The 25,619-nt window shown below is 40.4% G+C and overlaps 5 protein-coding genes across 5 annotated transcripts; 2 read left to right on the forward strand and 3 right to left on the reverse strand.

The window, feature by feature from the left end:
* The first annotated feature begins 1,082 nt into the window (after positions 1-1,082).
* Positions 1,083-4,015, forward strand: LOC115042375 (dimethylaniline monooxygenase [N-oxide-forming] 5-like). The gene is made up of 10 exons (XM_029500559.1): positions 1,083-1,214; positions 1,348-1,536; positions 1,630-1,795; positions 1,901-2,043; positions 2,133-2,332; positions 2,450-2,585; positions 2,667-2,886; positions 2,990-3,062; positions 3,503-3,755; positions 3,866-4,015. The coding sequence occupies exons 1-10, from the start codon at positions 1,083-1,085 to the stop codon at positions 4,013-4,015; spliced, it is 1,662 nt and encodes a 553-aa protein (XP_029356419.1).
* Positions 4,016-7,234: 3,219 nt separating this feature from the next.
* LOC115042173 (dimethylaniline monooxygenase [N-oxide-forming] 5-like) lies at positions 7,235-8,767 on the forward strand. Its single transcript, XM_029500237.1, has 5 exons — positions 7,235-7,369; positions 7,468-7,656; positions 7,760-7,925; positions 8,019-8,161; positions 8,564-8,767. Exons 1-5 carry the CDS (start codon positions 7,235-7,237, stop codon positions 8,765-8,767), a joined length of 837 nt encoding a protein of 278 aa, XP_029356097.1.
* A 2,036-nt stretch (positions 8,768-10,803) lies between these two features.
* Positions 10,804-16,961, reverse strand: ctns (cystinosin, lysosomal cystine transporter). The gene is made up of 11 exons (XM_029500487.1): positions 16,872-16,961; positions 16,531-16,630; positions 15,948-16,026; positions 15,298-15,388; positions 15,017-15,120; positions 14,292-14,429; positions 13,929-14,028; positions 13,410-13,529; positions 12,217-12,387; positions 11,733-11,850; positions 10,804-11,502 (listed from the first exon to the last, which is right to left on the reverse strand). The coding sequence occupies exons 2-11, from the start codon at positions 16,604-16,606 to the stop codon at positions 11,357-11,359; spliced, it is 1,143 nt and encodes a 380-aa protein (XP_029356347.1). The 5' UTR covers positions 16,607-16,630; positions 16,872-16,961; the 3' UTR covers positions 10,804-11,356.
* A 569-nt stretch (positions 16,962-17,530) lies between these two features.
* Positions 17,531-19,856, reverse strand: sft2d2a (SFT2 domain containing 2a). The gene is made up of 8 exons (XM_029500869.1): positions 19,270-19,856; positions 19,086-19,175; positions 18,803-18,888; positions 18,569-18,650; positions 18,320-18,355; positions 18,128-18,186; positions 18,017-18,046; positions 17,531-17,920 (listed from the first exon to the last, which is right to left on the reverse strand). Exons 1-8 carry the CDS (start codon positions 19,333-19,335, stop codon positions 17,881-17,883), a joined length of 489 nt encoding a protein of 162 aa, XP_029356729.1. The 5' UTR covers positions 19,336-19,856; the 3' UTR covers positions 17,531-17,880.
* Positions 19,857-20,534: 678 nt separating this feature from the next.
* Positions 20,535-25,173, reverse strand: tmem45a (transmembrane protein 45a). The gene is made up of 6 exons (XM_029500868.1): positions 24,723-25,173; positions 22,472-22,679; positions 22,136-22,348; positions 21,588-21,772; positions 21,359-21,501; positions 20,535-21,228 (listed from the first exon to the last, which is right to left on the reverse strand). The coding sequence occupies exons 2-6, from the start codon at positions 22,665-22,667 to the stop codon at positions 21,132-21,134; spliced, it is 834 nt and encodes a 277-aa protein (XP_029356728.1). The 5' UTR covers positions 22,668-22,679; positions 24,723-25,173; the 3' UTR covers positions 20,535-21,131.
* Between the last annotated feature and the right edge of the window lie 446 nt (positions 25,174-25,619).

The following is a 25,619-nucleotide window of genomic DNA, read 5'->3' on the forward strand; positions in this document are numbered from 1 at the left end:
TATCTATTCAGCTCTGAAATATTTTTTGCAACTGACAAATGTTCCTGCACATTGTCAACATGAAGCCAACGTGAAAATACTGCACTCAGTTTTGCCTGCTGTAGAGAATGTTATATACCTTTATGGACATGTTATTTCACTGTATTATGCTCAGCGGATTTGATTGTGCTGTAATATTACATTGGGGGATATTTGCTGAATGATTTGACTGTAGATGTTATTTTTAATAAAATGGGGATCAAACATGAACCCGTCTCTCCTCGTGTATAATGGGCATGTCACTCATTAGCACTTTTCCAAATCCAACTTCCTCGATTTGACCTAGATGGCACAAATTGAACTTTGGCCAAAGTCAAAGCCATTTGATTTCAGCAAACACATCCTCCTCTCCTTTTTTGGCCAAGTGCCTTCAGTCACTGTTTCAGTATAAAAGTGTGTGATCTGTAGATGCTCGTCCCACTTCACAGGCACACAAATCCAACACAGGGATTAAGGTAAGGAGCAAAAATCCATTGTAGTTCTGGCAGCAGTAGCAGCAGAAGACATATTTGTCATGCATAATTATCCCAGAATATATTAGTGAAATGTGGCAAATTAATTCACTTAACAAAAAAAGGGAAATAAGCAGTCAATGTCTGTGAATGTTTGATCATAGAGGGATGAACTTCAACAGACAGGGTGATTGTTCATATTTTGTACTAATACGGTTGCAAAATGCTCTTCATACAAAAATTTAAAGATATATATATATATATATATCAGAATTTTTATTTTGGGGCTTTACCCTCAATGACCTAAATGTTTCAATAAACTGCCAGGCACTCTAAATCATTTGAACAAACACCATGACAGTTTAGTTTCAATGTTCTCAAAGATTATCACCTTCGCTCTTCTTTTTACGTTTCTCTATCACTGATGCATGATGAAGACATATTAAGATGCCTTTACGTACATAAAAATAACAAACATGAACCATATGTTTTATTATTGGAATGCACATTATCATTTAATTGAGGTTGGCATGAAGGTTGAACATCTGGAGGTATTCACTTCTCCTTCCCTTCTCCTGTTGCAGTTCCATCATGGTGCAGAAAGTAGCAGTGATCGGGGCCGGCCCCAGTGGCCTGACGGCCATAAAGGCCTGCCTGGATGAGGGCATGGTGCCAACCTGCTTCGAAAGCAGCGACGACATGGGTGGACTGTGGAAGTTCAAGGCATGCCACCAATTTAGAAACATTTCTAAAAGTATTTTGTGTTCATGTCCTAATGCTCTGATCATTTCATGTGACATCAGATGGAAATGATTACACGCTTTATATTTTGTCATTTGAAACCTCTTCTCTGCAGGAAGTGTCCGAGCCAAACAGAGCCAGTATTTATCGCTCCCTCACCATCAACATTTCCAAAGAGATGATGTGCTACAGTGACTTCCCCATCCCTGCAGATTACCCCAACTACATGCACCACTCTAAAATCCTCAAATACTTCAGGATGTATGCAGAACACTTTAAACTGCTGGAACACATTCACTTCCAGGTAAAAAAAAAAACAAAAATCCACCTGAACAGATAAAATACATTTATTTATGGTCACATTGACGCCCGATCACTTTCGATTTGTGTATCTCAGACTTTAGTGAAGAGTGTCAAACAGCGACCGGACTTCTCTCGCACTGGTCAGTGGGAAGTTGTGACGGAGACAAGAGATGGACAGGAAGAGCGGCACGTCTTTGATGCAGTTATTTGCTGCTCTGGTCACTACAGCTATCCCAACCTGCCGCTCAAAGACTTCCCAGGTAGAGACATGTTTACTCTTAGAAGCAAGACTTCAACATCTGTCCCAACACACAACAAAATGTTTATGGGTCGAGGGAGACAAACATCAGTCTGTTGTGTTGCAGGAATTGAGACTTTTGAGGGGAAATACTTCCACAGCTGGGACTACAAGGGGCCTGAAGATATGTACGGGAAGAGAGTGGTGGTGATCGGCATCGGTAACTCGGGAGGCGACATCGCTGTGGAGGGCAGCAGGGTGGCAGAGCAGGTGAGGAAGTCAAACCTGATGGCTTTTGTCTCCTTTGGATGCAGCGCAGTGACTCACAATCAGTTGTGCTCTGTGCTGTGTCTCCTCAGGTGTATCTGAGCACTCGCCGTGGCGCCTGGGTCATCCGTCAGGTTTCTGACTACGGCCTGCCAGTGGACATGAAGTACAACACCCGTTTTGTCCACATCTTGTTCCAGCTGCTGCCGATCAACTGGCTCAACTGGTATGGCGAGAAGACGCTGAACGCCATGTACGACCACACCATGTATGCCCTCAAACCCACGCACAGGTAGGTGCTGTGGTGGAGAAAAGTGTGTAGTAGTTGTGTTGGGGTGTGATTGACGTTTCATCAGTCACCGACGTGAGAATATCTGCTTTTTTTCCCTTTGCTCTGCTGCCTCGTCAGGCTCTTCAGTCAGATCCCAGTGATCAACGATGAACTGCCTTTAAAGATTCTGAGTGGATCCGTTATTATCAAGCCAAATGTGAAAGAGATCCGTGGCTCCACCGTGGTGTTTGATGATGGCTCTGTTTTGGAAAAGGTCAGACTGTGCCATTCATACAAACCTTAATCATGTCAAGCTGTTTAAACTTAACACAAACTTTTCTCTTCCTTTTTAAAGGTGGACACAATTGTGTTCGCCACAGGATACAACTATGATTTTCCCTTCCTGCCAAACAATGCCATGTATAAGTCCGGGCACCGCATTGCCCTGTATAAGCATGTTTTCCCTCCCAACTTGGAGCATCCAACTCTGGCAGTCGTGGGTTTCATCCATGCCCTCGGTGCCATCATGCCGCAGGCTGAAATCCAGGCCCGCTGGGTCGCCCGTGTCTTCAAAGGTGAGGCTGCATGCCCGGTTTATCAGCTGCCATTCACCCAGAAGGTTTCCAAGCACATGCGGCTCGATTCAGCTCTGCCTGTCTTCTTTCTTTTGTTCCTCAGGACATAAAAAACTGCCCTCAAACAAGGCCATGATCAAGGCTGTTGAGAACGACACCAAGGACATTGAGAAACAGTAAGCCTCCCAATAAGAATAATAAAGCAGAGCAAACTGTTAACCCGATGACAGCCCTCATTGCTGTCACAAGTGCCATATAAAAAGGATTAGAAAGAAGAAAGAAGTTTTCAGAAACTTGTATTTTTGTTTTTTTGCTGAAAAAAGGGTTAGGGTTAGGGAGAAATCATATAATTGGGAAATAATTTTCAGTTGTTTACAATTATGAGCAGCCGTAGGAATTGATTTATTCAAAAAAATAAATAAAAGTGTTGAGCAGTGCAGCTTTAGAGTTACAATATTTTCTGCAACATATTCTTTAAAATGGAAACAATCCGACCTCTCCAGATGAAATTAATAGATCGCCAACAAACCATGGTCAGGCAGACAGCTTTATTTTATGTTTATATACAACTCGTATTATAGTTTCTCATTTCATTTCTGGGTGATTTTCTGCGCAGCTACATCGTGTCAAAGTTGACACCCCTGCAGGTGGACTTTGTTTCCTACATGGATGATATTGCTGGAGAGATCGGAGTACGCCCAAGCCTCCTGTGGCTCTTCTTCACAGACTACCAGCTGTTTAAGCAGGTTCTGTGGGGACCTGTCACTGCCTACCAGTACCGCTTGATGGGACCAGGAAAGTGGAAAGGAGCCCGTAAGGCAATCTTCACCCAGTTTGACCGAATGTACCAGTCCCTAAAAACCAGAAAGGTCTGAAGCTAACATTGTTCTTCTGAATTCTGTTATATCTATACATTCTTATATATTACTAGCAAGAAATAGCGCATGCACATGTAAACATATTTTCCAATCTCTTCCAGCTGGCCGAGCAAGAGTCCTCCTCTTCTGGCCGTCTGATTAAACTAAGCCTGACCCTCCTGGCTGGTGGAGCTGCTGCCTACTACGTCCATGTTCGCAACCCAACTGTCATTCCCTCCCTGCTGTGTAAGATCCATCTGCAAAAAGCCTGAGTATGAAACGTGTGAAATAAACAGAAAAACTCTGAAGCACACAAACCAAATGAGTACACCACTTTATGGGTTGTGACTGGAGTTCATGACTGCAGAGACAGCTGTCTCTGCTTCTGGTTCATCTTCAGGTTATTCCTCTGCCTTGTATTTATTTTTCCTTTTTTGAACTTCCCAGTTTTTCCTAAGATGATGTTACATTACAACCATTGTCCTCAGCAAAATATGCTTTTTCAGGAAACATGATATGCTCTTTATATGAATCATTAATGCAATACATTAAATATTACATATATTATTTAATATAATATAATGAATGTAACATAAATGTCCACCACACCTCCATACTCCCGCAGTATTGCGCCGCACGCTACAAACACTATGTTGAAACTCATAGTGGATCAAAATGAACGAGCTGAACATGTCTTTCTGGTGCTGTCTGTTGAGATTTATTTAATGGTCAAAATATATATATATATTTTAATTTGAGTGTGGAACATTTTTCCAGCATGAATAAAGCAATAACCTCATGTGGGCATCTTCTTGTCTCTGTCACACCGCGGTGAGGTTGTCTCGTCTTGGTTTTATTGTGTCTTGTCATTTCCTGTTTTATTTTGAAATTTCTAACTCACTTGCCCTTCCTCGTGTATCCTGTGCATCGTCATGATTACCAATTGTCTCCACCTGTTCCCCATTTCCCCCACAGCTCAACTAGTCTGTTTTCCCCTTGTCTTGTCCCACACCAGCGTTACGTCCAAGCCACAGTCCTCGATCCCTTTGTGTAAGTCTTTGGTCCTCGAAAGAGTGAATTTGTGTTGTAACTTTAATATCCCAGTTTAGCCTTTTTTATAGCTTTAGTATTTCCTCTGCATGAGTGATTTTTTTTTTTTTTTTTTTTTTTTTTTGTAGATAACTTTGGATAGATTAATGTTTATAGCCTTTGTTTTCCTCCATTCAAGTGATTTTGAGTTTCCATAACGTTATATCGACTTACCTTTGATCCTCCGCTTAGAAGCGTGAGAGTTTTTGTTTTGACTAGTTGACCTCACTGACCCTTCTGATGCACTAGCCTACTCTTTCCGCATCCGTGCCAATAAACACAGCTAAAACAAACCAGCAGTATCGCCACACAAGTTCCTTGCACACTGTTCAGTGTGCTCACTCATAAATAACTCAAAGGGATTGGATGGCTAAACTAAACAATGTAACCAGTTTTACTGTAACATACTGTACAGCTACCAATGAGCTTGTTTGAAGAATACTATGAACTATTCCAGAAGATTACCATGTTCTCAGGTAACAGCCATCATATGTCATAAAACAGACTGAAAAGACATGAACTATTTACATTTTCACTGTGGTTATGTCTCCTTCACCTGAATGCCATAAAGCCATGCAGTGATCCTTCATAACTCCACAGTCTCTGCGAAGAAAGAATACATTCGTTTAAAACCATATATATATTTTATTTTCAATGGTTTTCCGGCTTTTTTTTTTTATGAAAATTGGCCTCACTCCCAGGTGCTTTCCATGACTTATTAAGTTGGAAAGCTAATGCTTGCAGGTGAGCTGCAGAACGATGAGAGAAAATAGTGTAATCCTTTTGTAATTTCCCTTTCTGTACAATAATCCTCCTCTGAAGTTCACCTGGACTGTATTATCTTTGAAGAATAAAAAGGTAAACTCAGACGAGCTAAGTACCCCTCCCTGATGAAACAGGTAGCTCAAATCAATCAACTGTGCTTTACAGTGAGCACGGCTATGATTCAAATTACTTCACACAGACTCAGGCAATATAATAACATAATGACATTAATAATTGGCCTGCCGGTGGCTATTTAACAACACTGTGAACCTAAGATAAACAAAAGACAGTGGAAACAACATGCAGAGCTAATGAAAGAGCAGGGATGAAATGTAGCAACCCGAACCCTGCAGTGGAAGTAGGCAGCAAGGAGGAACTACTTTTTTGGATTTATTAAAAAACTTGATTGATGAAAAATACATTTTCATGTGTCTGGTACCTAACCTTTTGTAACTTTTTGCCATACTTTGTAACCCTTTATCTGTGATAAAATAATCCTGTTCCACGACCTGTCCTGAGCTATTGCTTAAATGCATTAAAAGAGCTGTATGATCCGGGAGGCCTCACATATCCCGGAGTTAAAGCTGTACTGAGAAATTTGACAGCTTAAGTGTGGGACTTGTTGTCTTCCCTTAAGTGTCACAGTTCGGTACACTACAGCTTTGAGAATATTAAAAGACATTCCCACCCCACCAGACAGGGTCGAAGTCCCTCCACAGAGTACTGTTCAACTGGTGATATGCAACAGCTCAGTTCGTGTGAGTTTACAGACTGTTTAAGGTCTGATCACAGCTGCACAGGACTTGGACTCAGCCAGCTGGCGAAGGTGAGAGCAGCTAACATGTTTTTCAGTCTTCAAGTATTACTCAACTATCAAGGGGCCTAGTTTTGTCCCAGTGGTGTCCTGCTGATTGTTCCTCTGCCGAATCTATTCTCTATTTGTGAACTGATTTACTTCCTCCTGGGAGTCCTAGGAGTTTTAAAACAATCTGTACTGTGAGGTCTTTGACACGGGTGCGTCAGAAGTAACAAACACATCCAATTTATCTTTGTTGAAAACAATTCCGTTCTGCTAGCTGCATAAGTGTAGAAGTGAGTGGCACTGCATGCTGAAAGTGTTATGAACATCCAACTTTGTTGCAATACTCCTAAGAAGTTCTTAAAGTGTAATCACACTCTTGTATGAGAATGTATATTCATTGTATTTTGCAAATTAAAACTATGCAGTAAGACATAAGTAATGTTTAAAATAAGAATGCCATTTGATGATTCTGTCATACTTCCAGCCTCTGCATTTTAATGTCAAGACAATGTTGCTGTTGTGATTCAGCCTCATTTTAACATGGCGGCTCTCAAAGTGATTGGACCCTCTGATATCTTCCGGGGGGGTTCCCACCAAAAAGGAAAATAATTGACTTTCAATATATTTCCATCTGGAAGTGACACAATAGCAGAATAACCAATTCAGACCAATGACTAATTTAAGCCATCACATTTTGTTTATGTCCAAATATCTCAAAAAGTAATCCCAATTTATTCACCCCCAGCTGCACTATATAATTGTGGCTATTAATAGTATGATTCAAAAAAGAATTATATTATAAACCTTGTCAACGCGGTCTTTTCCCCTCCAATAGATGACGGTGCGGCGTGTGGCAGTGGTTGGAGCGGGTAGCTCAGGTCTGGCCTGCATAAAGATCTGTATTGACGAGGGCCTGGAGCCTGTCTGCTTTGAGAGCAGTGATGACATCGGCGGCCTGTGGAGATTTAAGGTAGAGGCTACAGCTATTGTGCTACAATGATCCCCATAAAATATGAAACGTCCTCATTGCTCATTTCTCTTTTTGTTTTTGTGTCTGTGTGTCTGCAGGAGTCACCTGAGCCAGAGCGATCCAGCATTTATCGGGGGCTGGTAGTCAACACCTCAAAAGAGATGATGTGTTTCAGTGACTTCCCCACGCCGGCTGACTTTCCGAACTACATGCACAACTCTCAGCTCCTGCAGTACTTCAGACTCTACGCAGAACACTTCAATTTACTAAAACACATTCACTTCCAGGTCATTTCTGTTTCACCATGCCAGATATGTTGCTGTCTCCTCAAAACATTCTAGTAACGTGTACTATTGAAGTGTTTTTGTGTTCACTCTCATGATCGTTCAGACCACAGTGAAGAGTGTTACACAAACAGCAGATTTCTCTGAGACCGGTCAGTGGGAGGTAGTGACCATAAACAAGAATGGCGACTGGGTGAGGCACGTCTTTGATGCAGTTCTGGTGTGTTCAGGTCACTACACCCATCCAGTCTTACCCCTATCAGATTTTCCAGGTCAGTTAACGGTCTTCTCAGAAAGCTTCATTTACTTTTTATCACCATTATTTGTTGTTCTCCTTTCTTGGTGCACCATCTTTATCTGTCCAGGATACAAGAATTTTTCTGGCAGGTGCTTTCACAGCTGGGAATATAAAGATGCAGATGCCTACAGAGGAAAGCGGGTGGTGGTGGTTGGCATTGGTAATTCAGGAGGAGATATTGCTGTGGAAATTAGCAGATCTGCAGAGAAGGTAAAGAGAAAAGGTTCCCCCCAATGCTTGTCGACAGCATTAACCCGTGTGAGAACGTGTTGCCGACATGTCAGATATATGTATATATATATATATATATATTGACAGGATGTACAGCATGTCTTATATATGCACATCAAGTCTTCTTAGATTTAATTTGAAATCTTTACTGTCCCCAAGGGTCAATTTGTTTTCCAGCAGTGGTCGACACAATCAAACACAGAGAATAAAAAACTGAATAAGCAACAAAAAACATGCATTAAATACAATACGATGCGCTAAAATTAAAAGTAGTTGACATCATGAATGTAACAGAACAACGTACAAGTCATGTTAGACTTCCTATTGATGGCCAACCACCTTCCTGATGACAATAGCTGAAATTCTTATTCTCTCCGGAAGACATTTCTCAGCTCACGGAAGGGAGCCTGGGTGGTTGGCAGGATGTCTACTAACGGCCTCCCTCTGGACATGACGGCTATCACCAGGTTCAGCTACCTCCTCACGCTCCTTCTCCCCAAAGCCCTGATCAACTGGGCAGCGGAGAGAGCACTGAACTACAAATATGACCACAGACTGTACGGCCTGAGGCCCGCACACAGGTGACACAACCTGCCTCTCTGTGCCGTGATCGCAGGTCACAAACCTTTAAAATCCTTGTTTCAGCATTTGTTTTACTTATTTTAGTATTTTATTTGTCTTTGACTGTGCTATAGAGTGCAAGCTGCAGCCCAAGAAAATGAAATATACATACTTAGGCTTGTCATCTTATCCCTTTCCCAGGCTTTTGGATCGCAGTCCTCTGATCAACGACGATCTTCCTGGTCGAGTCCTTCTGGGGGGCTTAGTCATGAAGGCTAACCTGAGAGGGTTTGTGGATTCTGGAGTTGTATTTGAAGATGGGACAGTGGAGGAAAACATTGATGCTGTGGTCTTCTGTACTGGATATCGTGGAACATTTCCATTTCTGCCTCCAGCTCTGTCTCAGGGGCCTTACGGAGAGCTGACATTGTACAAGTACGTACACCAATAGCTTTTCTAATGTAGTTCTGCATTGTGTTTTTATTTTTGCTTACCCACAAATCCTTTGTATGCAAAATAATACATTTTATTGAGATCTCCCCTGAAAAAAACCTTCCTGAACAAATGCATGGAATTATTTTTTTTTTTCAGGAGACTCTTTCCTCCTTCTCTGCAACACCCAACCCTGGCCATCGTGGGACTGTTTCAAACAAAGGGACCAATCATGCCTATAGCAGAGATGCAGGCACGGTGGGCTGTTAAGGTCTTTACAGGTAAAACACTTCATACAGTTTTACACACAGTCACTAAAGGAGGGAACGTCATTGGGATGTGTGTACCTTTAAGGTTTGAGCCATCTTCCATGTAAGGAGACAATGCTGGACATCACTGAGTCTGAGAGGAAAAGAAACATGAAAAGGTATAAAGCATCTGTGCAAAAATGCTATACATGTATTATGTATATATATATATATATATATACTCTCCCCGTCCTTTTTTTTCTCCTCTCTCTCTCTGTCAGCCATCTCTGCCCACAGCGGGCTGCACTCCAGGTAGATTACATCCCATACCTGGATTTCATGGCCAAGGAGGTCAGTTCAGATCAGCTTTATATAAAGCACCGTAACCACATTTATAACAAAAGACACAGTCATCTTAGATTTCTATTTACAGGTAGGCGTTCGACCAAACTTCCTTTTACTACTGCTGCGGGATCCTGTCCTCTGGGTGAAGGTCGTCTTTGGTCCCTGCACTCCATATCAGTATCGTCTCACTGGACCTGGTCAGTGGGCTGGAGCCCGACATGCTATCCTCACTCAGTGGAAGCGGGTTGCTCAGCCTTTCAAAACCCGAGCAGTACCAGAACCAGAGACTCGAGCATCTGTGCTTTTTAACCCCTGGCTACTCGCACTTGGAGGAAGCCTAATAATGACTATGCTTTTGTCTCGAAATAAAATCTCCCTGTTGCTTCACAGTGCAGCTTAGACTGTGGATCTGGGAAGTTTTTCTGAGGCACACCTGCTTCACTGGCTAACCAACAGAACATGGTGTTAAATATATGAATACACCCCTAAAGAGCTACCATAATAATGAGATCAATATGCAAAATTATGTAAAATACATGAAATAAGAAAGACTAAGATTAATCTAAGGTGTATTAACAGGAAGAGAGCCTTCCACTTTTGATATGCTGTACAAATGATAATCTGGGGTTCTAAAATTGTCTTCTCTTCTGACAGCGTAAACTAATGTAGGAAACATTTCTTAATAGTCTAGTACAGCAGTTTATCCCGCAGTGAAGGCACTAAAGCGTAAAATGGTCACTTTGCATTGGTTTCACATGTGTCAGAGTGAGCACAATGAAGGTGGGAAATGCATGCAATCTGAAATCTTTTTAAATGTATTTTAAATGTAACTTGATGAAAAAACACCAAGGAGAACAAGACTTAACTTCAACATAGCCGTACCTCACTGGAGAAAAAGATCTCAGTGGGATGAAGTGTTATCAGAGTTCAGTTTGTGAACATGAGTGCCCTGTGTCATCCTGTGCTCAGAAGTTATTTCTCCTGAGTGCATGGGTCAGGACTGCAGAATTACTTCTGTATATTTTGATGTTTCTAAAGTAATTGTCTTTTTATTATAATATTGAATCCATTCAGAAATTCAACTGTAAATTAAAGATTTCACAGGATAATTGCACCTCATATTCTGGTCTAACATGTAGCTCATGATGTTTACATTTCTGCAAATGAATTTTGTTTCTTTATTATGTAAGCTGTTTAAATTTAAACTGACTGCAACTGGTGACTATTGAGGCCCCTCTTTTTTTCCCCCAAGTCAGCACATCAGACGTTGACCAATCACATAAATGCAATGTAGAATTTAATACAAGTATTGACATCTGTAATTTCCCTTATACAGTTTTCCAACCAAATATTCATACAGTGGTATAAAAAGAAGTAGAAAAGCTGATCCTGAGACATTTTTAGAAGAAGGCACTCTAAGCTCAGAGCTGCTGAATAAATATCAAACATCTAAATCTGGCAACCATGACTTCTCTCCAATAATATGAATTATTTGGTCACTGATTCAAGTGCGTTTATTTATCTCCATTGACAGAAACTGTCACGTGCTCTTGTGGATGACTGTGGGCACCCACATGGCACTGAGCGTTCAGTCGTCCTGTCCTGACAGCGGTGTGAACTGGATTGACTCACTGTAGAGGCAGTAGTGCTGAATCATGAAGAGGATGTCAAACACCACAGAGAACAAGCCCAGTCCAAACTTTGTGGGATCACCAAATATCAGGCCCCACTCATCTGAGAATAGAGACACAAGGAGAATCAGTCAGATATTCAGTGTACGATTTGTACTGAAATTAGTTGCGTGCGTCACCACCAGGTCCAGCCAGGAACACAGACGATGAACTAGATGTATATTCATTTTTGCATTTAAAAAAAAAATGAAAAACATGTATCATATATACATTTGAAAACTAAATCCTTACAGAACATGTATAAAGACCAACAGTATGAAGGAAAGTAAGTACCGTTGTTGTAAGACTGCAAAATCATCTGAACAATACTGAACACTCCACCAGTGAAGTCCAACAACACGTTGCCAATACTCCACCCCTGAGTGCTCTTTCTCCTGTAGTTCATGTAAGCCTGGAAACAGCCAGAGACACGTCCAATGTAACTGTCAGTGACCATTCCTCCCATGGCAACAAAAAAGTAAAAAACTAAATGTGGCACAATGGAACAGCACTGCAACAGGCTGTCATAGTGAACATTTTTTAGATTTTACATTAAAAATGACTCAAAGCTGTTTTGAAACCTGTTTATTCTAGTTTAGTCTTAACTTTTTTTTTTGTGGTTGATTGTGTCAGTGAGGTTAATCAACTTTCATCAGTAATCAGGTAATTCTGTGTAGTATTTTTTAGTGTATTGCTTTTTCATATTTTGTAAAATACAAGCATAACTCCAACCACAAAAATACTCTCTGAAGTTTTGATGTGTATGTGTGTGTCTTACTTGTGGCACATATTTGACCAGTGTGACTCCTAGTTTAATGTAGGAGAAATAGTAGAGGTAATCCAGCCAGGTGATCCGTTTTGCCACAGCAACAAACAAGCTGACCAAGGCAAATGTCCAGCCAACCAACAACAAAAGAATGGCCGTCTTGGAGACCTTTTGCTCCCCCCTCTGAAGGAGAGATGACAGAAAGTTTACACACAGTCCATTATGTCTGCGCACACACAAATTCAAACATGATGAACAAATGACTTATTGCTGTGAAACGTTCATCTAGTTTCTTTTAATGGAGGTAAGCTCCCAAGCATTTCTTCAGCAGTGCTGTCAAATGCGTCTCTGAACAGCCTGGCAGCAGTGCAGAGATATTCCCCCCGAAAGTCATTTAACGGCTGCACACTTCCACATGACGTAAAACTGATGGGTGCTCACCGGTGCCACATAGTGCACACTCACAATACGGTGCACGCACACGCGACAAAACGTTGTACATTAAAAGGGGTTTGGGCGGGGGGCGAGTCCAGGGGTGGTCTGAGATGCAGAGGTGTGAGAAGGCCCATTCATAAATATTATCTGCAAGTTATACAGAGCTTTATTAAACCACACAACACTTCTTAGTAAAAAGGCAAAAAAATATACAAAAATGCATTTTGAACTGTAACTGTAGTAGGCTTTTCATATAAACAGGTAAAAACTGCAATGGGAACTCTAACTATTCTATTTTTATACAAAAGTTAAGAAGGAGCAAGAGAATTTCAGCTTTAGCTTTTCTCAGAGAGTTCTGGGAGAGATAAAAATGGGGCCTACTGGATGTCTCTGCAGAACTGTTGCTTTATCAGGTCTGTACCTGACTCCTGCCATTCAAATTGGAATTTAGACATCAACTACTTGCCAATCAAAAAAAAAAAAAAAAAATCAGCTCTCTGCACTTTCTCCGAAGTGGCAACCAAATGCCTCAACAGCTGATACGCTGTGGCAGACCAGTTCCTCTTTTAGGGCTGATTAATGCAGAACTGCAAAATCAAGCCCTTGCATGATTCGGTTCCCCAGGAAGGATCGCCCCTTAACATGTCTGAACACCGAATCAGGTTTGCTGCATTGTCATGAAAACACCCACCTGCTAAATGATTTTCTTACATTTCATTCCACATTTTCACACCTGCTCTATCACAAGCATTTCTTGATTCCACACTCACCTCATAGATAGCAGCCTGGCTGATGTATACCAAACACAGCAGGAGAGCATGGAGACTGAAAAAGACATCATTGGCGTTTACAGGATTAATTCCATTCGGGTTCTGCTTCAGAAACTCCTCCTACAGGACAGGGACATAGAGGTGAGATTCAAGCAGTGACTGGGGGGAATATTCATCAGGAAAATTGCATTACTGTCTTTCTATGGGAAACAATGGATTTGTTTACATTTAAAATATTATGAGCTTAAAAATGATGGTTATAGTAAGATGCCTCTCTCACTTCTTTGCTATTTGCAAAGAAAAAAAAAATCTAACTTGATGTATTCCGATCCATCTCTCACAGTAATGTAAGGCTCGGAAACAGTTCTCATTCTGTAGCTGCTTGTGAATGACATCTACAAGTCTGCAGATGAAAGCATTAGCCGTGTGTGAAACCTGAAAGGTTTCTCTAGTACTAAGAATGACTGCTTGGCTGATCTATAAATTGATGTGTACAGAGTTCCTTTTTGAGACCATTACCTTTATAGATGGCACCCAGAACAGCCCTATATTGAAGACACTGTAAGCGATGAAGCCGGTCAGGTTGAGTGCCAAAAAGTCAAAATTGAGACCTACAACACTGAGGACAAACATCTCAGTATTATTTATCCATCAGTTTAGTTTTATTTAGGTATTTATAGAATGCATTGTTATGGCATTTCATCCCAACAACTCGTTCCCCTTAAGTTTCTGTTAGCTCTCTTTTTATTTTCTGTCATTTTATAATTATTGAGTGCATGTGTATATTATTATGTTCAAGTATGATGCTATTTAGTTAAAAAAGGTTTTGATATCTGACTGTATAAAGAAAAATACAAGGCCAAAATTGTGAGAGAAAAGTACCTTTTCCTCCTCCAGTTTTCCCATACTTGTGGATAGAAAGATACCGACCAGGCCAAAAAGTAAATCCAGCCAATCACCTGACTGATTACTGACACAATGTTGCTATGGATGACCATAAAGTGGATCCTAATGGACAAACTAAAGAGGAGAGAGAAGTTAAGTTAAAAGAGAGGTTAAAGTACAAGTTAATGAAATAATACTCATATATACATTGAAGGACGAGGACCTATCAGTAAGTTGTAATTACTCCTCCTGTCCACTTTGGCTGTGAAGAAATCCCTTCCTGAGGCAAAGTTAGAATAAGTGGTGGGGGACAAAGTCCATTGCTGTGTCTGAATTTTCATACTTCCATACTCAAACTTGTTTCAAGTGCATAAGTATGGCAACACACAGTGCAGTACCAGAAGGGTATATTGGGGGATATCGATAATCTTTTCAAACTTGTGGACAAGAAGGAGAACATATTATCTGGGCAAATGGCAGCATAATTTCTATGATGCATGAAACCAGAGGAACACATGAAAGAATAAAATATTTACCAAAGGAACAAAATTGATTTAAAGGTGTGTCTTTGACAAATCAAGCAATTATGTTGTTTAATATTTGTATAATTGTCACACACTGCTGATTCTCATCAGGGAAACACTCGATTCGTTTAACACAGATAGTTGAAGCCTTAAATTAGTTTCTTCTTTTGAGTCTTACGCTTCTGTACAGTCACACACCTATTGATGTCCGTGTTGTTGCTCAGCAGGAAAGTGGTCACCTGGCCGACATCATGAGCTGTCACATTGAAAGTGACTGACTTTTCCTCTGCTGGTAGCAACACCTAAGCAGATACAAGGACATCATGAACTCAAAAGGTTTTGGTAAAATAGGCAGCACTACAACATTAGTTCGTTGCAGAACTAATAAAGGTTTGCCTGTATTTTTCACATGGAACTTTTTGACAATACAATATCTGCAATGCATCTCTTCATTTCGTTAATTTGGTGTCATGTCTTACCTGCTCTGGCAGTGATAATGTATATGAGTAGTTTGACTTGGAGCTGTATGTGACATTCAACTGAATCACAACTGACTGGTTGACAGGAGGTCTAGAGGAAAAGGACAGATATTCAGTCAGAACAACACTGATTGGAATGAAAGTGTGAAACTAATGATAAGCATCGGCGATTTAACTGCAGCAGAACAATAAAAAAAACTTTAACACAGAGGGGCAGAACGCTAGTGTGGGCTATATCGTCAGAAAATCGATTAATCTGTGACACATAACAGAAATGTTGCCGATAGATAGAATACCATGTTACTGGATGTCACTTAATTAAATTTGAAAGTTTTAAGCTTGGTGTATTTCATTAGCACTTTGTTGGGATATTAGGGGGAGGTGGGGCGTGAATATTCCCCCTTTTCCAAAGTGGTGAATGGCTGAATATTTGAAAATCACTGATCCAATCTCTGTAACATTACGTGCACATGACTATTTAGTTTACATGTTATTTTGCAGTCAAGCCAAACACTCATCTTCCTTACCTTCTTGTGATAAGAATTGCTCTCTAAATAATCTATCTTGTTTTCATGTGAACGGCACATTTCCCGCTATAATGTCATTTCAACTTCAATGAAAGCTTGCACAGACTCTGTTTGTGCGGTTACCTGGAAGTAAGAGTGACGTTGGCTGTAGAGTATTGTTCAAGAGTGACAGACTCTGGAGCAAACAAGTTTACTCTGGAGTCTGCAGGAAAAACAGGAATGACAGTTTAAAAAAAAAAAAAAAAAAAAGTATACATCTAAGATGCACACATCACAAAGTGGTATAGATTGTGTGGATTATACTGGCTGTGCTGGCACACACATCCTTGCACTTTCGATTACATTTCATGGACATTCTGCCACTCAGTTCCTGTTGCAATAGTCTTTGAATTGCAATATTTATATGTACAATCCATCTTATTGCATACTGCTGTGAATCCTGACAAACAGAAACGTCACTGTACAGGAACATGATATAAAGAGTCTATGTATCTATTCATCCATCTTAATGTGACTGGTACTATATTCAGTTTACATCATCATCGCCATCATTGTCAGTTTTTTAAAGTCAGACTTTTGTAGGAGCTCTCTGTGTAAGTGCTCCATAGTGTCGATGGAGTGAACTCAGTGAAATTAATTTGTATGTAGAGGATTAAAAAAAAGTAATTGATTCTAAACGAGCATGTCAGGTCAAACAGTGACTCACCACAGACGCCGGTCAGTGTCCACAGGAGGAGCAGCAGAGCAGGCAGTCGGCTCTCTGGCAGCACCAGACGAGCCATGTCTGCAAAATTCACACTGCCGACCTGAAGGGCACAAAGCGGACGAAGGAAAGCAGCTATAACAAACAAAGCCCTCTTAACGTGCTAAAACTAATCAGCAGCTACAGGACTCAGTTTGTGCGACAGTAAAGAGACAAAGTGAACGGAAAATAGAAGACACTCCGTCAAACACTCCCGTCAGGACAGTGGGAAAGTAGTTCCCAACCAAACGAGCCTGTTACACATTAATCGTGTGACTTAAGGATAACATGATCATGAAACGCACCACAGTTTTGTGCCTACTTTCGGATGCTTCCTCATCAGCTGGTCACAAGACTCACAAAGCCAAACCTGAATAGAGAGCCGAGGGGGAGGTCTTCTTCGTCTTCTTCTTTAGCGGCAGTTAGCTTCCCTCTCAACAGCGCGCTGCCGCCATCTTGTGTTCTGGAGTGATACCAGACTGCAGCCAAAGAGCTGCTACATATGTTTTTACTGCTGTTTATCGAGGTGCAGCACTTTGTTTTCACCACATTATGGCGTAAGTGTGCCAGCATTCAGTCAGTAGAGGTCTGTGCTCACTTCTCTCCATCAGCTCTTCGTTTAGAATAAATATGCCAAAAGGGCTAAAGACTATTATTAAGAGTTCAGCACTGGTGAGGCTGCAAAGCTCAACAGCCTCAATCACCTTTCTCTATAACTCCCCATTCATTTCACCACAAAAGGCTTCTATAGATTCAACAATGTATGAATTGATAGAACTTTCTATCATTACTAATTAGTAATTCAATAAATGAGTCTGAGTCTGAGTCTATGAGTGTAATTTCCAGGTTTCCACCAATGTTATTGAACAGCAGCCATTTGATGTTTCCTTCTGCAGCTCTCCGGTCTAAGCAGTAAAATCTAATTCCATAATTCAACAGCATTTTAAGTTCAAAGTCAACAATTTTCATTCAAGATGTTTTATTTTTCTTAGTGATGGAAATAACCAGGTTGTCAATAGTTTATTTAAAACGCTTCTGGCATTCATTTATTACAAGTATTTACATATATTACAAAATGTGCTCACACTCATTAAAAGTGGTTCATTGCTTAAGCCAAATGAAACAATAAATTGCAGCATCAGCTCAATTAAAGAAGCATAAACAAAAAAAAAAAAAAAAAAAAAAAAAAAAAGAGGAGAAGCCACCATGTGCAAACAAGGGCTGTGTAATACAACGAGTCACAGAATCACTCCATCAGGGCTTTTGCAGAAACTTCACTTCATCCAGCCTGAACCTTCAGCACCCAGACAGGGCTCATTTCAAGCAAACTGACACCATCCTCATTATGGCCTCCCTGCAGATCAATTCAATAGAGTCAGACTTTGAATAACATTTCTGATTTGAAACAATCATGGAGCCGATTTGGAGAAAAAGAATCAAAATGACAAACCTCACAAATGGGATGTATGACAAACTGTACCTGGATAAAACGCACAATATGTAGCGGTCAGATTTTAATTCCCACTAAATCTGCTATATTTCAGAAAAATCTTTGACTTACCAGGAAAATGACAAGACTTGCAAAATGCAAAATAACAGAGCAAGCCCAAAGTTCTTCCACTGTAAAATTAAATATGTAAAAGAACACTTCCGTTAAACACTGGACTTGAACAATACTGTATCATTTACTTCATTGTCAAGAAAATAGTCATTTAAAGTTATTTTGGTAACTGTTTGAAGTAAGCTCACTCACCCAGAAGGCTGCACAGAGTGTCAACACAAGGCAAGTCTATAGGAAAGAATGATATATATATATATATATGCCACCTGGGAAATGCATACTCATTGATATTTGTTCATCCTCCTATATTTCTAATTTTATTTAATTATCCAAGTGTCTGTATTTTTTTTTTTTTTTGTTCTGATTTCCAGGACAGATGGATCCTGCTAACAAAGGCTGTTCATCAGTGTAAAAGGAAAACACATTCCTGTTTGCACTTACAATCATGATGGTGGTGGCCAACGCTCTGGTTTTTTCACACATTCTTTTCAGCTGCTTCACTGGCCCCATCAGAAACATGGTACTGTTACATAGGGTGGTAGTGAGACAAAAAATATATATATTATATAATAATATAAAGCCCACACTGATGATGAGTGCTGCACACAGAATACAACACTCTTCTTAAAATAAGAGCATCACAGTTCCAGCTGTTTTACTGCTGCGGACACTGACCTGCACAGTGCACATATGTTTCCAAAGGTGTAAAAGACTATAAAGAGTATGAGTCCGATCCTTGGCAGGAAGAGGAGACAAACTCCCTGCAAGACAGAGAAGAATGACAGCGGATGAAAGCCTGGACAGGTTCGTGCTGCCAAAAGAGGACGAGTCACATCTTTCACATTCCTCAGATCTTGAAGAACCTGTAAGTTCACAGCACCTCTCCCCGCACTCTCCTTCCTCCTAGTGTGGAACATGAGGGGTGGATCACAGGGATGAATCAGATACACGTCCTTACCAAAACTGTGCAGGCGGCCCCCACCACAAAACAAGCGATGAATCCCTTCACACGTGTCCCCCAGCCCAAAGTGGAGGCCTCGTTCACTGTCTGTGTTCAGACATTCAGTTATCACTTTTGTGTGTCAGTGGAGTTCACAGGCTGAACATTTTTGGTCTGAGGTCAGAGTTTAGCTTGGCTTTACCTCCAGAATCGTCCTGTCATCTCTGCGCGCTTCTTCTCCGCTCAAAACCGATTTTAACTTATCCATGGCTGAAGCTCGTTAAACACGAAACGACTCGGAGACAAACGCGATCGTTTCCTGGAGCGACAGAGAGAAATGACAGCTCTCCTCAAGCTTGATGGGGATCCGTGTCACGTGACTGCTCACCTGGCCTGAATCACCTCAGCTGAATGACACCTAAAGGGAGAAACAGCAGGAGGGCTCACTCTGATCATTATTTCCACATTACTTCCACACACGGCTAATTGGCCAGGTTAATAGTATAATTAAATATTGAATGCAAATTAACACTCCCCTGCGACTAAAACTGCTAACCTTTATGTTTCAGATATTTAATAATAGTGTAATTTTTTTGTTTGTACCCTGGATAGGTACAAAGGTCAACTGGACACAGTCAAACAAAGTATTATTGTTACTTTTACAGCTATAGCTAAATTGGTAACTAAGCCTATCATTATTCTGGACTATTATTAAATATTAACTTTTAAATGTGGTGACTTCCTCCTGTTCTCTCTTCTATGACAGTCACCTGGTTATATTTCTGTTTTCAACTGTTGAAATGATAATGACATCATATGGGCAAAATAGCTGTTCTGTTCAGGAAATTACCAGAAGCTTTATCAATAATGACAATCCCGCACCTGTGATGTGAACCAAAAAAATGTTTCCATTATTTTACCGCACACCACACTGCTCGTCCAGGCCAGCACCGTCAGAGATGGGCCACCTTACTGAGCGTTTCTCATAGATAAAGTCTTTCAGAGGCCTGCTGCCAGTTGACATTGTATTGCAATTGTGTTGTACTGACATACATCAAAGGGAAAAATTATCAGCCCGGATGCTGGGATGTTAAGGAGAATTTGGGTTTAATGTGATGTTTGATTTTAATTTGGTCCACTTTTCCCCCAATATTCTGTATTCTTATAGCATCTGTAAATACTGTATGTTTGTGCTTGGTATATATCACATGTACATGTACATAGATCTGCATATTTATACTTTTCTATTATACTTATTCTATTTTGTCCGCATATATCTGTATTTAGTACTTATTGTTCAATATTTCTTGATTCTTCCTTATAATTTGTTTATTTGTATTGTTGGTTAATGCTGCTGTAACAAAAGAACTTCCCTGTGGATAAAATAAAGTGTCCATCTTTTATGGTGAGAAATGTTAAACGGTATTTATACTATCATGACTTCTCCAAATGATGTTTTACTAGAACTGCTGGTATAGTAAAACATTATTTTAATATACCACTTAATAAATTCTGCACAGTAATCACAGTAACAATAATTTAGTAATCAGTCATGTAAAATAAGAAAAAAAAATTACATTTACAAAATTTTAATAAAAGTCTTGTTTGGAATTCACTCACATGTATCCTTCCTAACAGGAACCAAAACAAGCACAAAAAGGAAAGTTGTCTGCTGTGCTGACGTACTGTCTGTTCACCACTAGTTGGCACTACTTGACATCAACACGTGTGACAAAAAAAGTTTGAAATTAAAGGCATGCAATCCGTAAAGCTTACCCTCATGAGTAATATATATATTGTGTGCAAATTTACATCAAATGAATAGGACAAAATTCATAGAGGATATTAAAAATAAATAGAAACGAAAAATAAGAGTATGGTTAAAGGAGGCATACAGCTGATTAAATATGGCAGAGGTAGCAATATACCAGTATATATTTCTTCAGGAAAAGATCTAGAAACTATGTCCTTATCCTTTTTTTGTCTGTATCCCTTGCTTCTAGTCCTATCCCTGATTTAACTGTGATGCACATAAGTCACAATGTGGGTGAATAAAAGTCCTCTTCATAATATCTCATCCTCTGACTCCGGGTCCCTCTCTCTGGGCTTCAGTAGTCCCATTTCCATCGGAGGAGTCTTCTTCAATCTGGAGCGAACCACACTAAAGAGAAAGTGCAACAATAACCACGTCTGAGCTGCAATAGTTCTAAATTTCTTTGTGGGCAAATTTGTAAGACTCTCAGGTAAATTACAAGGACAGCCACGTATGGGCTGCCTGCTATGGCTCTCACCAGCTGATGGTGCAGTAGAGTATGCTCATGACAAGCATAGCAAAGGCAAGGTGCCAGGAGTAACACATGGTGATAAACATCATATTGTTGTGATCCTTCAGGTCCCACTCAGTGCCATTGGGAGGGTACAGCACAAAACCGATCTGTGACCAAAATCAGGACAGCATCAGGAGTTAGGACACACTTCCGCAGTAAACTACTGCTCATACATACACATGATCAGATATACCTGCCAGAACCAGCTTCCCTGCAGGATAACGAGGGTGCACCGCAGCAGCTCCAAAATGATGTTTCCTCGGTGGAACACCTCAAGGCAGGCAACAAGAGCCCCTCCAAATATGGCATACAGCAGAAGTTGATGTACATGCACATCCAGCATACTTCTGCCATGGAGGTGGTAGAGGAAAAGAAATCCTGCATGACAAAAGAAAGATCTAAATCAGTGAGTCTACCCCTGAACCTCTCAAGTTACAGAGTGGTCTATGGAAAAATCAGAAATTCCAACTTCATTGTTTCAAAATATCTATCTACACACCAAAACAGTTGTGACTAGAATATAATGTGTTTTACTTACTTTAAAATAAAATGGATAGATATCTGAAATTGTTAAAAGTGATGAATGGACAGACAATTCATTTTAACTTGGCACATGATTGTGTGGTATTAAAGTATATCTTAGTATACCTGACAGGGCTGTTGGGGTACATTTGACATGTACATCATACAGGTTTAAATAAGTGAATCAAGAGGAAGATGTGAAAACCTTCCAACCTGTACCTTCATTGAAGAAAGCGATGGCGAGCATTAACCTATCCAGTGCGAGTGGGGCAGCCTCAGTGGTGTGGATAACCAGAGACACAGTCCCAGCAAGGCCGAAGAAGAGGTACATGGTGGCATGCTGCCAGTTCATCAGATCTTCCCAGTGTTTCTCTGCAAAGTCATACAGCTGGAGCTTTGGTCCACCTGCAAAAAACTGCTCTGCCAACATTCCTGGGAAACATGACAGATTATTTTATCAAAGAGTACCATGACTCTCCAATATGGGCTGCCATTAAAGGTTTTAATGTTCATAGCACTTCAGTTTTTTCTTGAGGAGTATGGAAACCTGCTTACCAAAAAAAGAAAAGAACAATATGACAGAATTTTCAATGATCTCCAGGCGGCGCTGTGAGGCTCTGCTGGCCAATCGGGTGGATCCTATGTTCTTGTTCCTGCGGGTGGCATGCCAGAGGGAGTGTTTTCCTGCCCACCAGATCCCAGTTATGAGGAAGAAGCTCCCAGGAAGTGCATGGCCTTTGAAGCTTCCCATGACTTTTAACACCTACATTTTTCAGAGGAAGCAAAATCGATAAGTAGTTAATAATAGGGAAAGGAGGAGTTTCCATTGTTGCCTTCTCAATAATCTAAAAAGTGTTTTAGTTTTTTTGCACTAGAAAACAGATCTTAAAAAAGCACAAGCCTTATCTTATATGTTGCATCTATATCACATGGGCAAGTTAAGCATCTTGAATTCCTTAAAAATTACACAATTTAGTAAACATTTAAAAGCAAACAAAAAACCACATGAAAAAATTGTGAAAAACTGTAATGCATACAAAGTGTTCTTCCAGTAGCATACCAGCATTTTGTGTGAATAAGAAATGAGAAGGGGAAAGTCCAGGAGTTCCTGCAATTTAGTTAAAGAGCATAATCAGACATAATTTGTGTGTCTGGGCAACAGCCCTTCAGCTGACCTCGGTAGAGGTGTCTCTACACAGGGAAAGAAATTGGTTACAGCATCAAAGGCCTCCACCTTTAAACTTATTAATGTGAAGCTGCAGAGCAGTTGTCCTGTATTGCCACTGCTCACCCCATGAAGTGAGACTGATCAAATATTTTCCATAGTAATAATTAGCCATCATTTCCCTCAACAAATTCAAGCAGCTTGTGATTTATGCATGCTTTCTATTTTTGGGTGCAGCCTGGCTCACATATTCCTAGGTTCTCACAAAGGAACAAATGTGTATGTCCATAAAAGGAAAAACTAATTAAAAACAAACAGGCTATCATTTCAAAGTTAGTCATGGGTTGTGTCCTCTTTGATCCAATGCGTACCTGTTCATGATGTCTTTGCAAATATGAAATGAATATAAAAAGATTTATGAACTGCGGTCCACTTAGTGATGAATTGCTGTTTTGTAAAATGTAAGTGAAAAGCAGGACTAACATTGATAGAGGAGTAAAGAATAATAATGAGCTGCATGACCGTACTAGCTTTTGTTATGGAGATGACGGAGAATATCTCGCCCCACAGCCACAAAGCAAACCTTTTGAAGGAAGACAAGCAGATTTTTTCAGATGTTAAACTGAATTCGTCTGCGCCACACAGCCATCCATCCGTGCATCCTCCCCAGATTAAGGTAAACACTTCAATCGCCATGGCAATCACTCCAGGATGTTACTTGAGTCCTGCTGAAAGACCCTCTAGTGTCTGACGGATTTAATAAACAACACTTGTGCTGTCTTGTGTGTACATTCAGTGGTTCACATACAAACAAGTCAGTGTGTTTATTTACCTGCGAAGCTACTGCTTAGAGAAAGCTATTACATAAAATCACAACACAACATATCGGTTTATACTGCAAAATAAGATGCAAATTAACAGATAAAACTACCTCACAGACACAACAACAATCGGCCCTCACTTTCATCAACTATAATATAAATAAAGTACTGCCTACATGTTAATACTTATTCATTCGTTCATCTTCAACAGCTTATCCGTATCCGGGTCGGGGGACCTTTACTTATGTCATCATTAATTTTAATCTTCCAATACTTCTGTGTGTAATACTTAAGCAGTCTAGCGCTCTATCTAAATGTAGCCCATTACATTTTATGGAGTAAAATGTTAAGTCAACTGTTCAAAGCTCAATGACATTTTTCTCAAGTGGGCCTACTTTACAAGAGAAATAATTATATCTTTGATTTGAAATAACATGAAGAATGATGGGAAACACCGGTGGAGAAAGAAATAAGACAAATAAACCGTCTATCTGACTTTTCAATCCTCCATCCAATTGACAATCACACACACACAATGTACCTCGCATCAATTTTGCTCAAAATGGACTTCAATTGTGAAAAAAGCAGCTGGATTCTTAAACTCATGAGGAGAAATATAATGCATTCTTAGAAACATAGGGCTCAGTAGGCCTTTTTGTTTTTCCAACCAAATGTGAATTTCATCCTTTAACCTAAAAGCTTACTTTTAGTTTTCAGAGACACCGTGAATGTCTCTGAATGTAAAGGTAATGTCACAGGTTACAGGCTGACACAGTAGCCATGCATTCCTCCTCAGCAGGAAAAAAAAAGGGGGTCTTACCCAAATGTGTTTGTTTGTGGAAATGAAAAGTTGCTGGACGTCTTTTCAGCCAGAGAAATCAGAGCATCCTTCTCGAATCTCCGCGAAAGTCATTTCCGTGAGCAGCTAAAAGAGACTTTTCTTCCGCTCCACATGAAGCAAACATGAAGTTTTTGCTGCGGGTCTGACACCCAGCAGCCTCCGGATCTTTTTTTTTTTTTTTATTCTCCCAGAGTCTCAACACTTCGGGCTTTTGCTATCCACCGACTGCTCCCATTGGACGACCGAGGGGCGCTACGTCATCAACACGCGCTGTCATTGGCCGCGCCTCACGTCAGTCTCGGGTGTCCACGTGTGCAATTTCACTCCACCCGCTCGTGCTCGGGTCGGTCCCTCCCTGTTCGGAGGAAAAACCGCTACTTTCCGTCAGCGGCCGCCGGACCGAGCCGAGACACGACCTGCTGCACGTACCGGGCTCACTCTCACGCTGTGCTGGTGGAAGTAGAGAGAACCTGCGACGCTTCCTAAAAATATCATGAGAACTCCTCCCTCAGTGGGCTCACCCAGACAAATCCAAAACTGCCTGTTCATCTTTATTCAGGAGCTCATCGAAGCGGAGAATCTATGAAGTTTCAACATCCAGCTGGAGTTCGACTAATGCCTGAATGCATGAAACATTAAGCCATATGATAAAAAAAAATTATAATAAAGATACGTTTTGTATTGGAGAGTTTTCTAACATCCTATCTTAGCTGTAAATCAGATTTAAGTTAGATTGATTGGTATTATGGTCATCTGTTTTCATAAACAGGAAGTTAAAACCTGTTACTTTGTTTACAATTCATTATAGCAACAGTCAACATTTTTGAAAAAAGAGGTGTAAACTAATAACAGTGAAAACTCCTTTGACTGGGCTTT

This window comes from Echeneis naucrates, chromosome 4 (assembly GCF_900963305.1).
Source record: "Echeneis naucrates chromosome 4, fEcheNa1.1, whole genome shotgun sequence".
Classification (NCBI taxonomy): Eukaryota; Metazoa; Chordata; class Actinopteri; order Carangiformes; family Echeneidae; genus Echeneis; species Echeneis naucrates.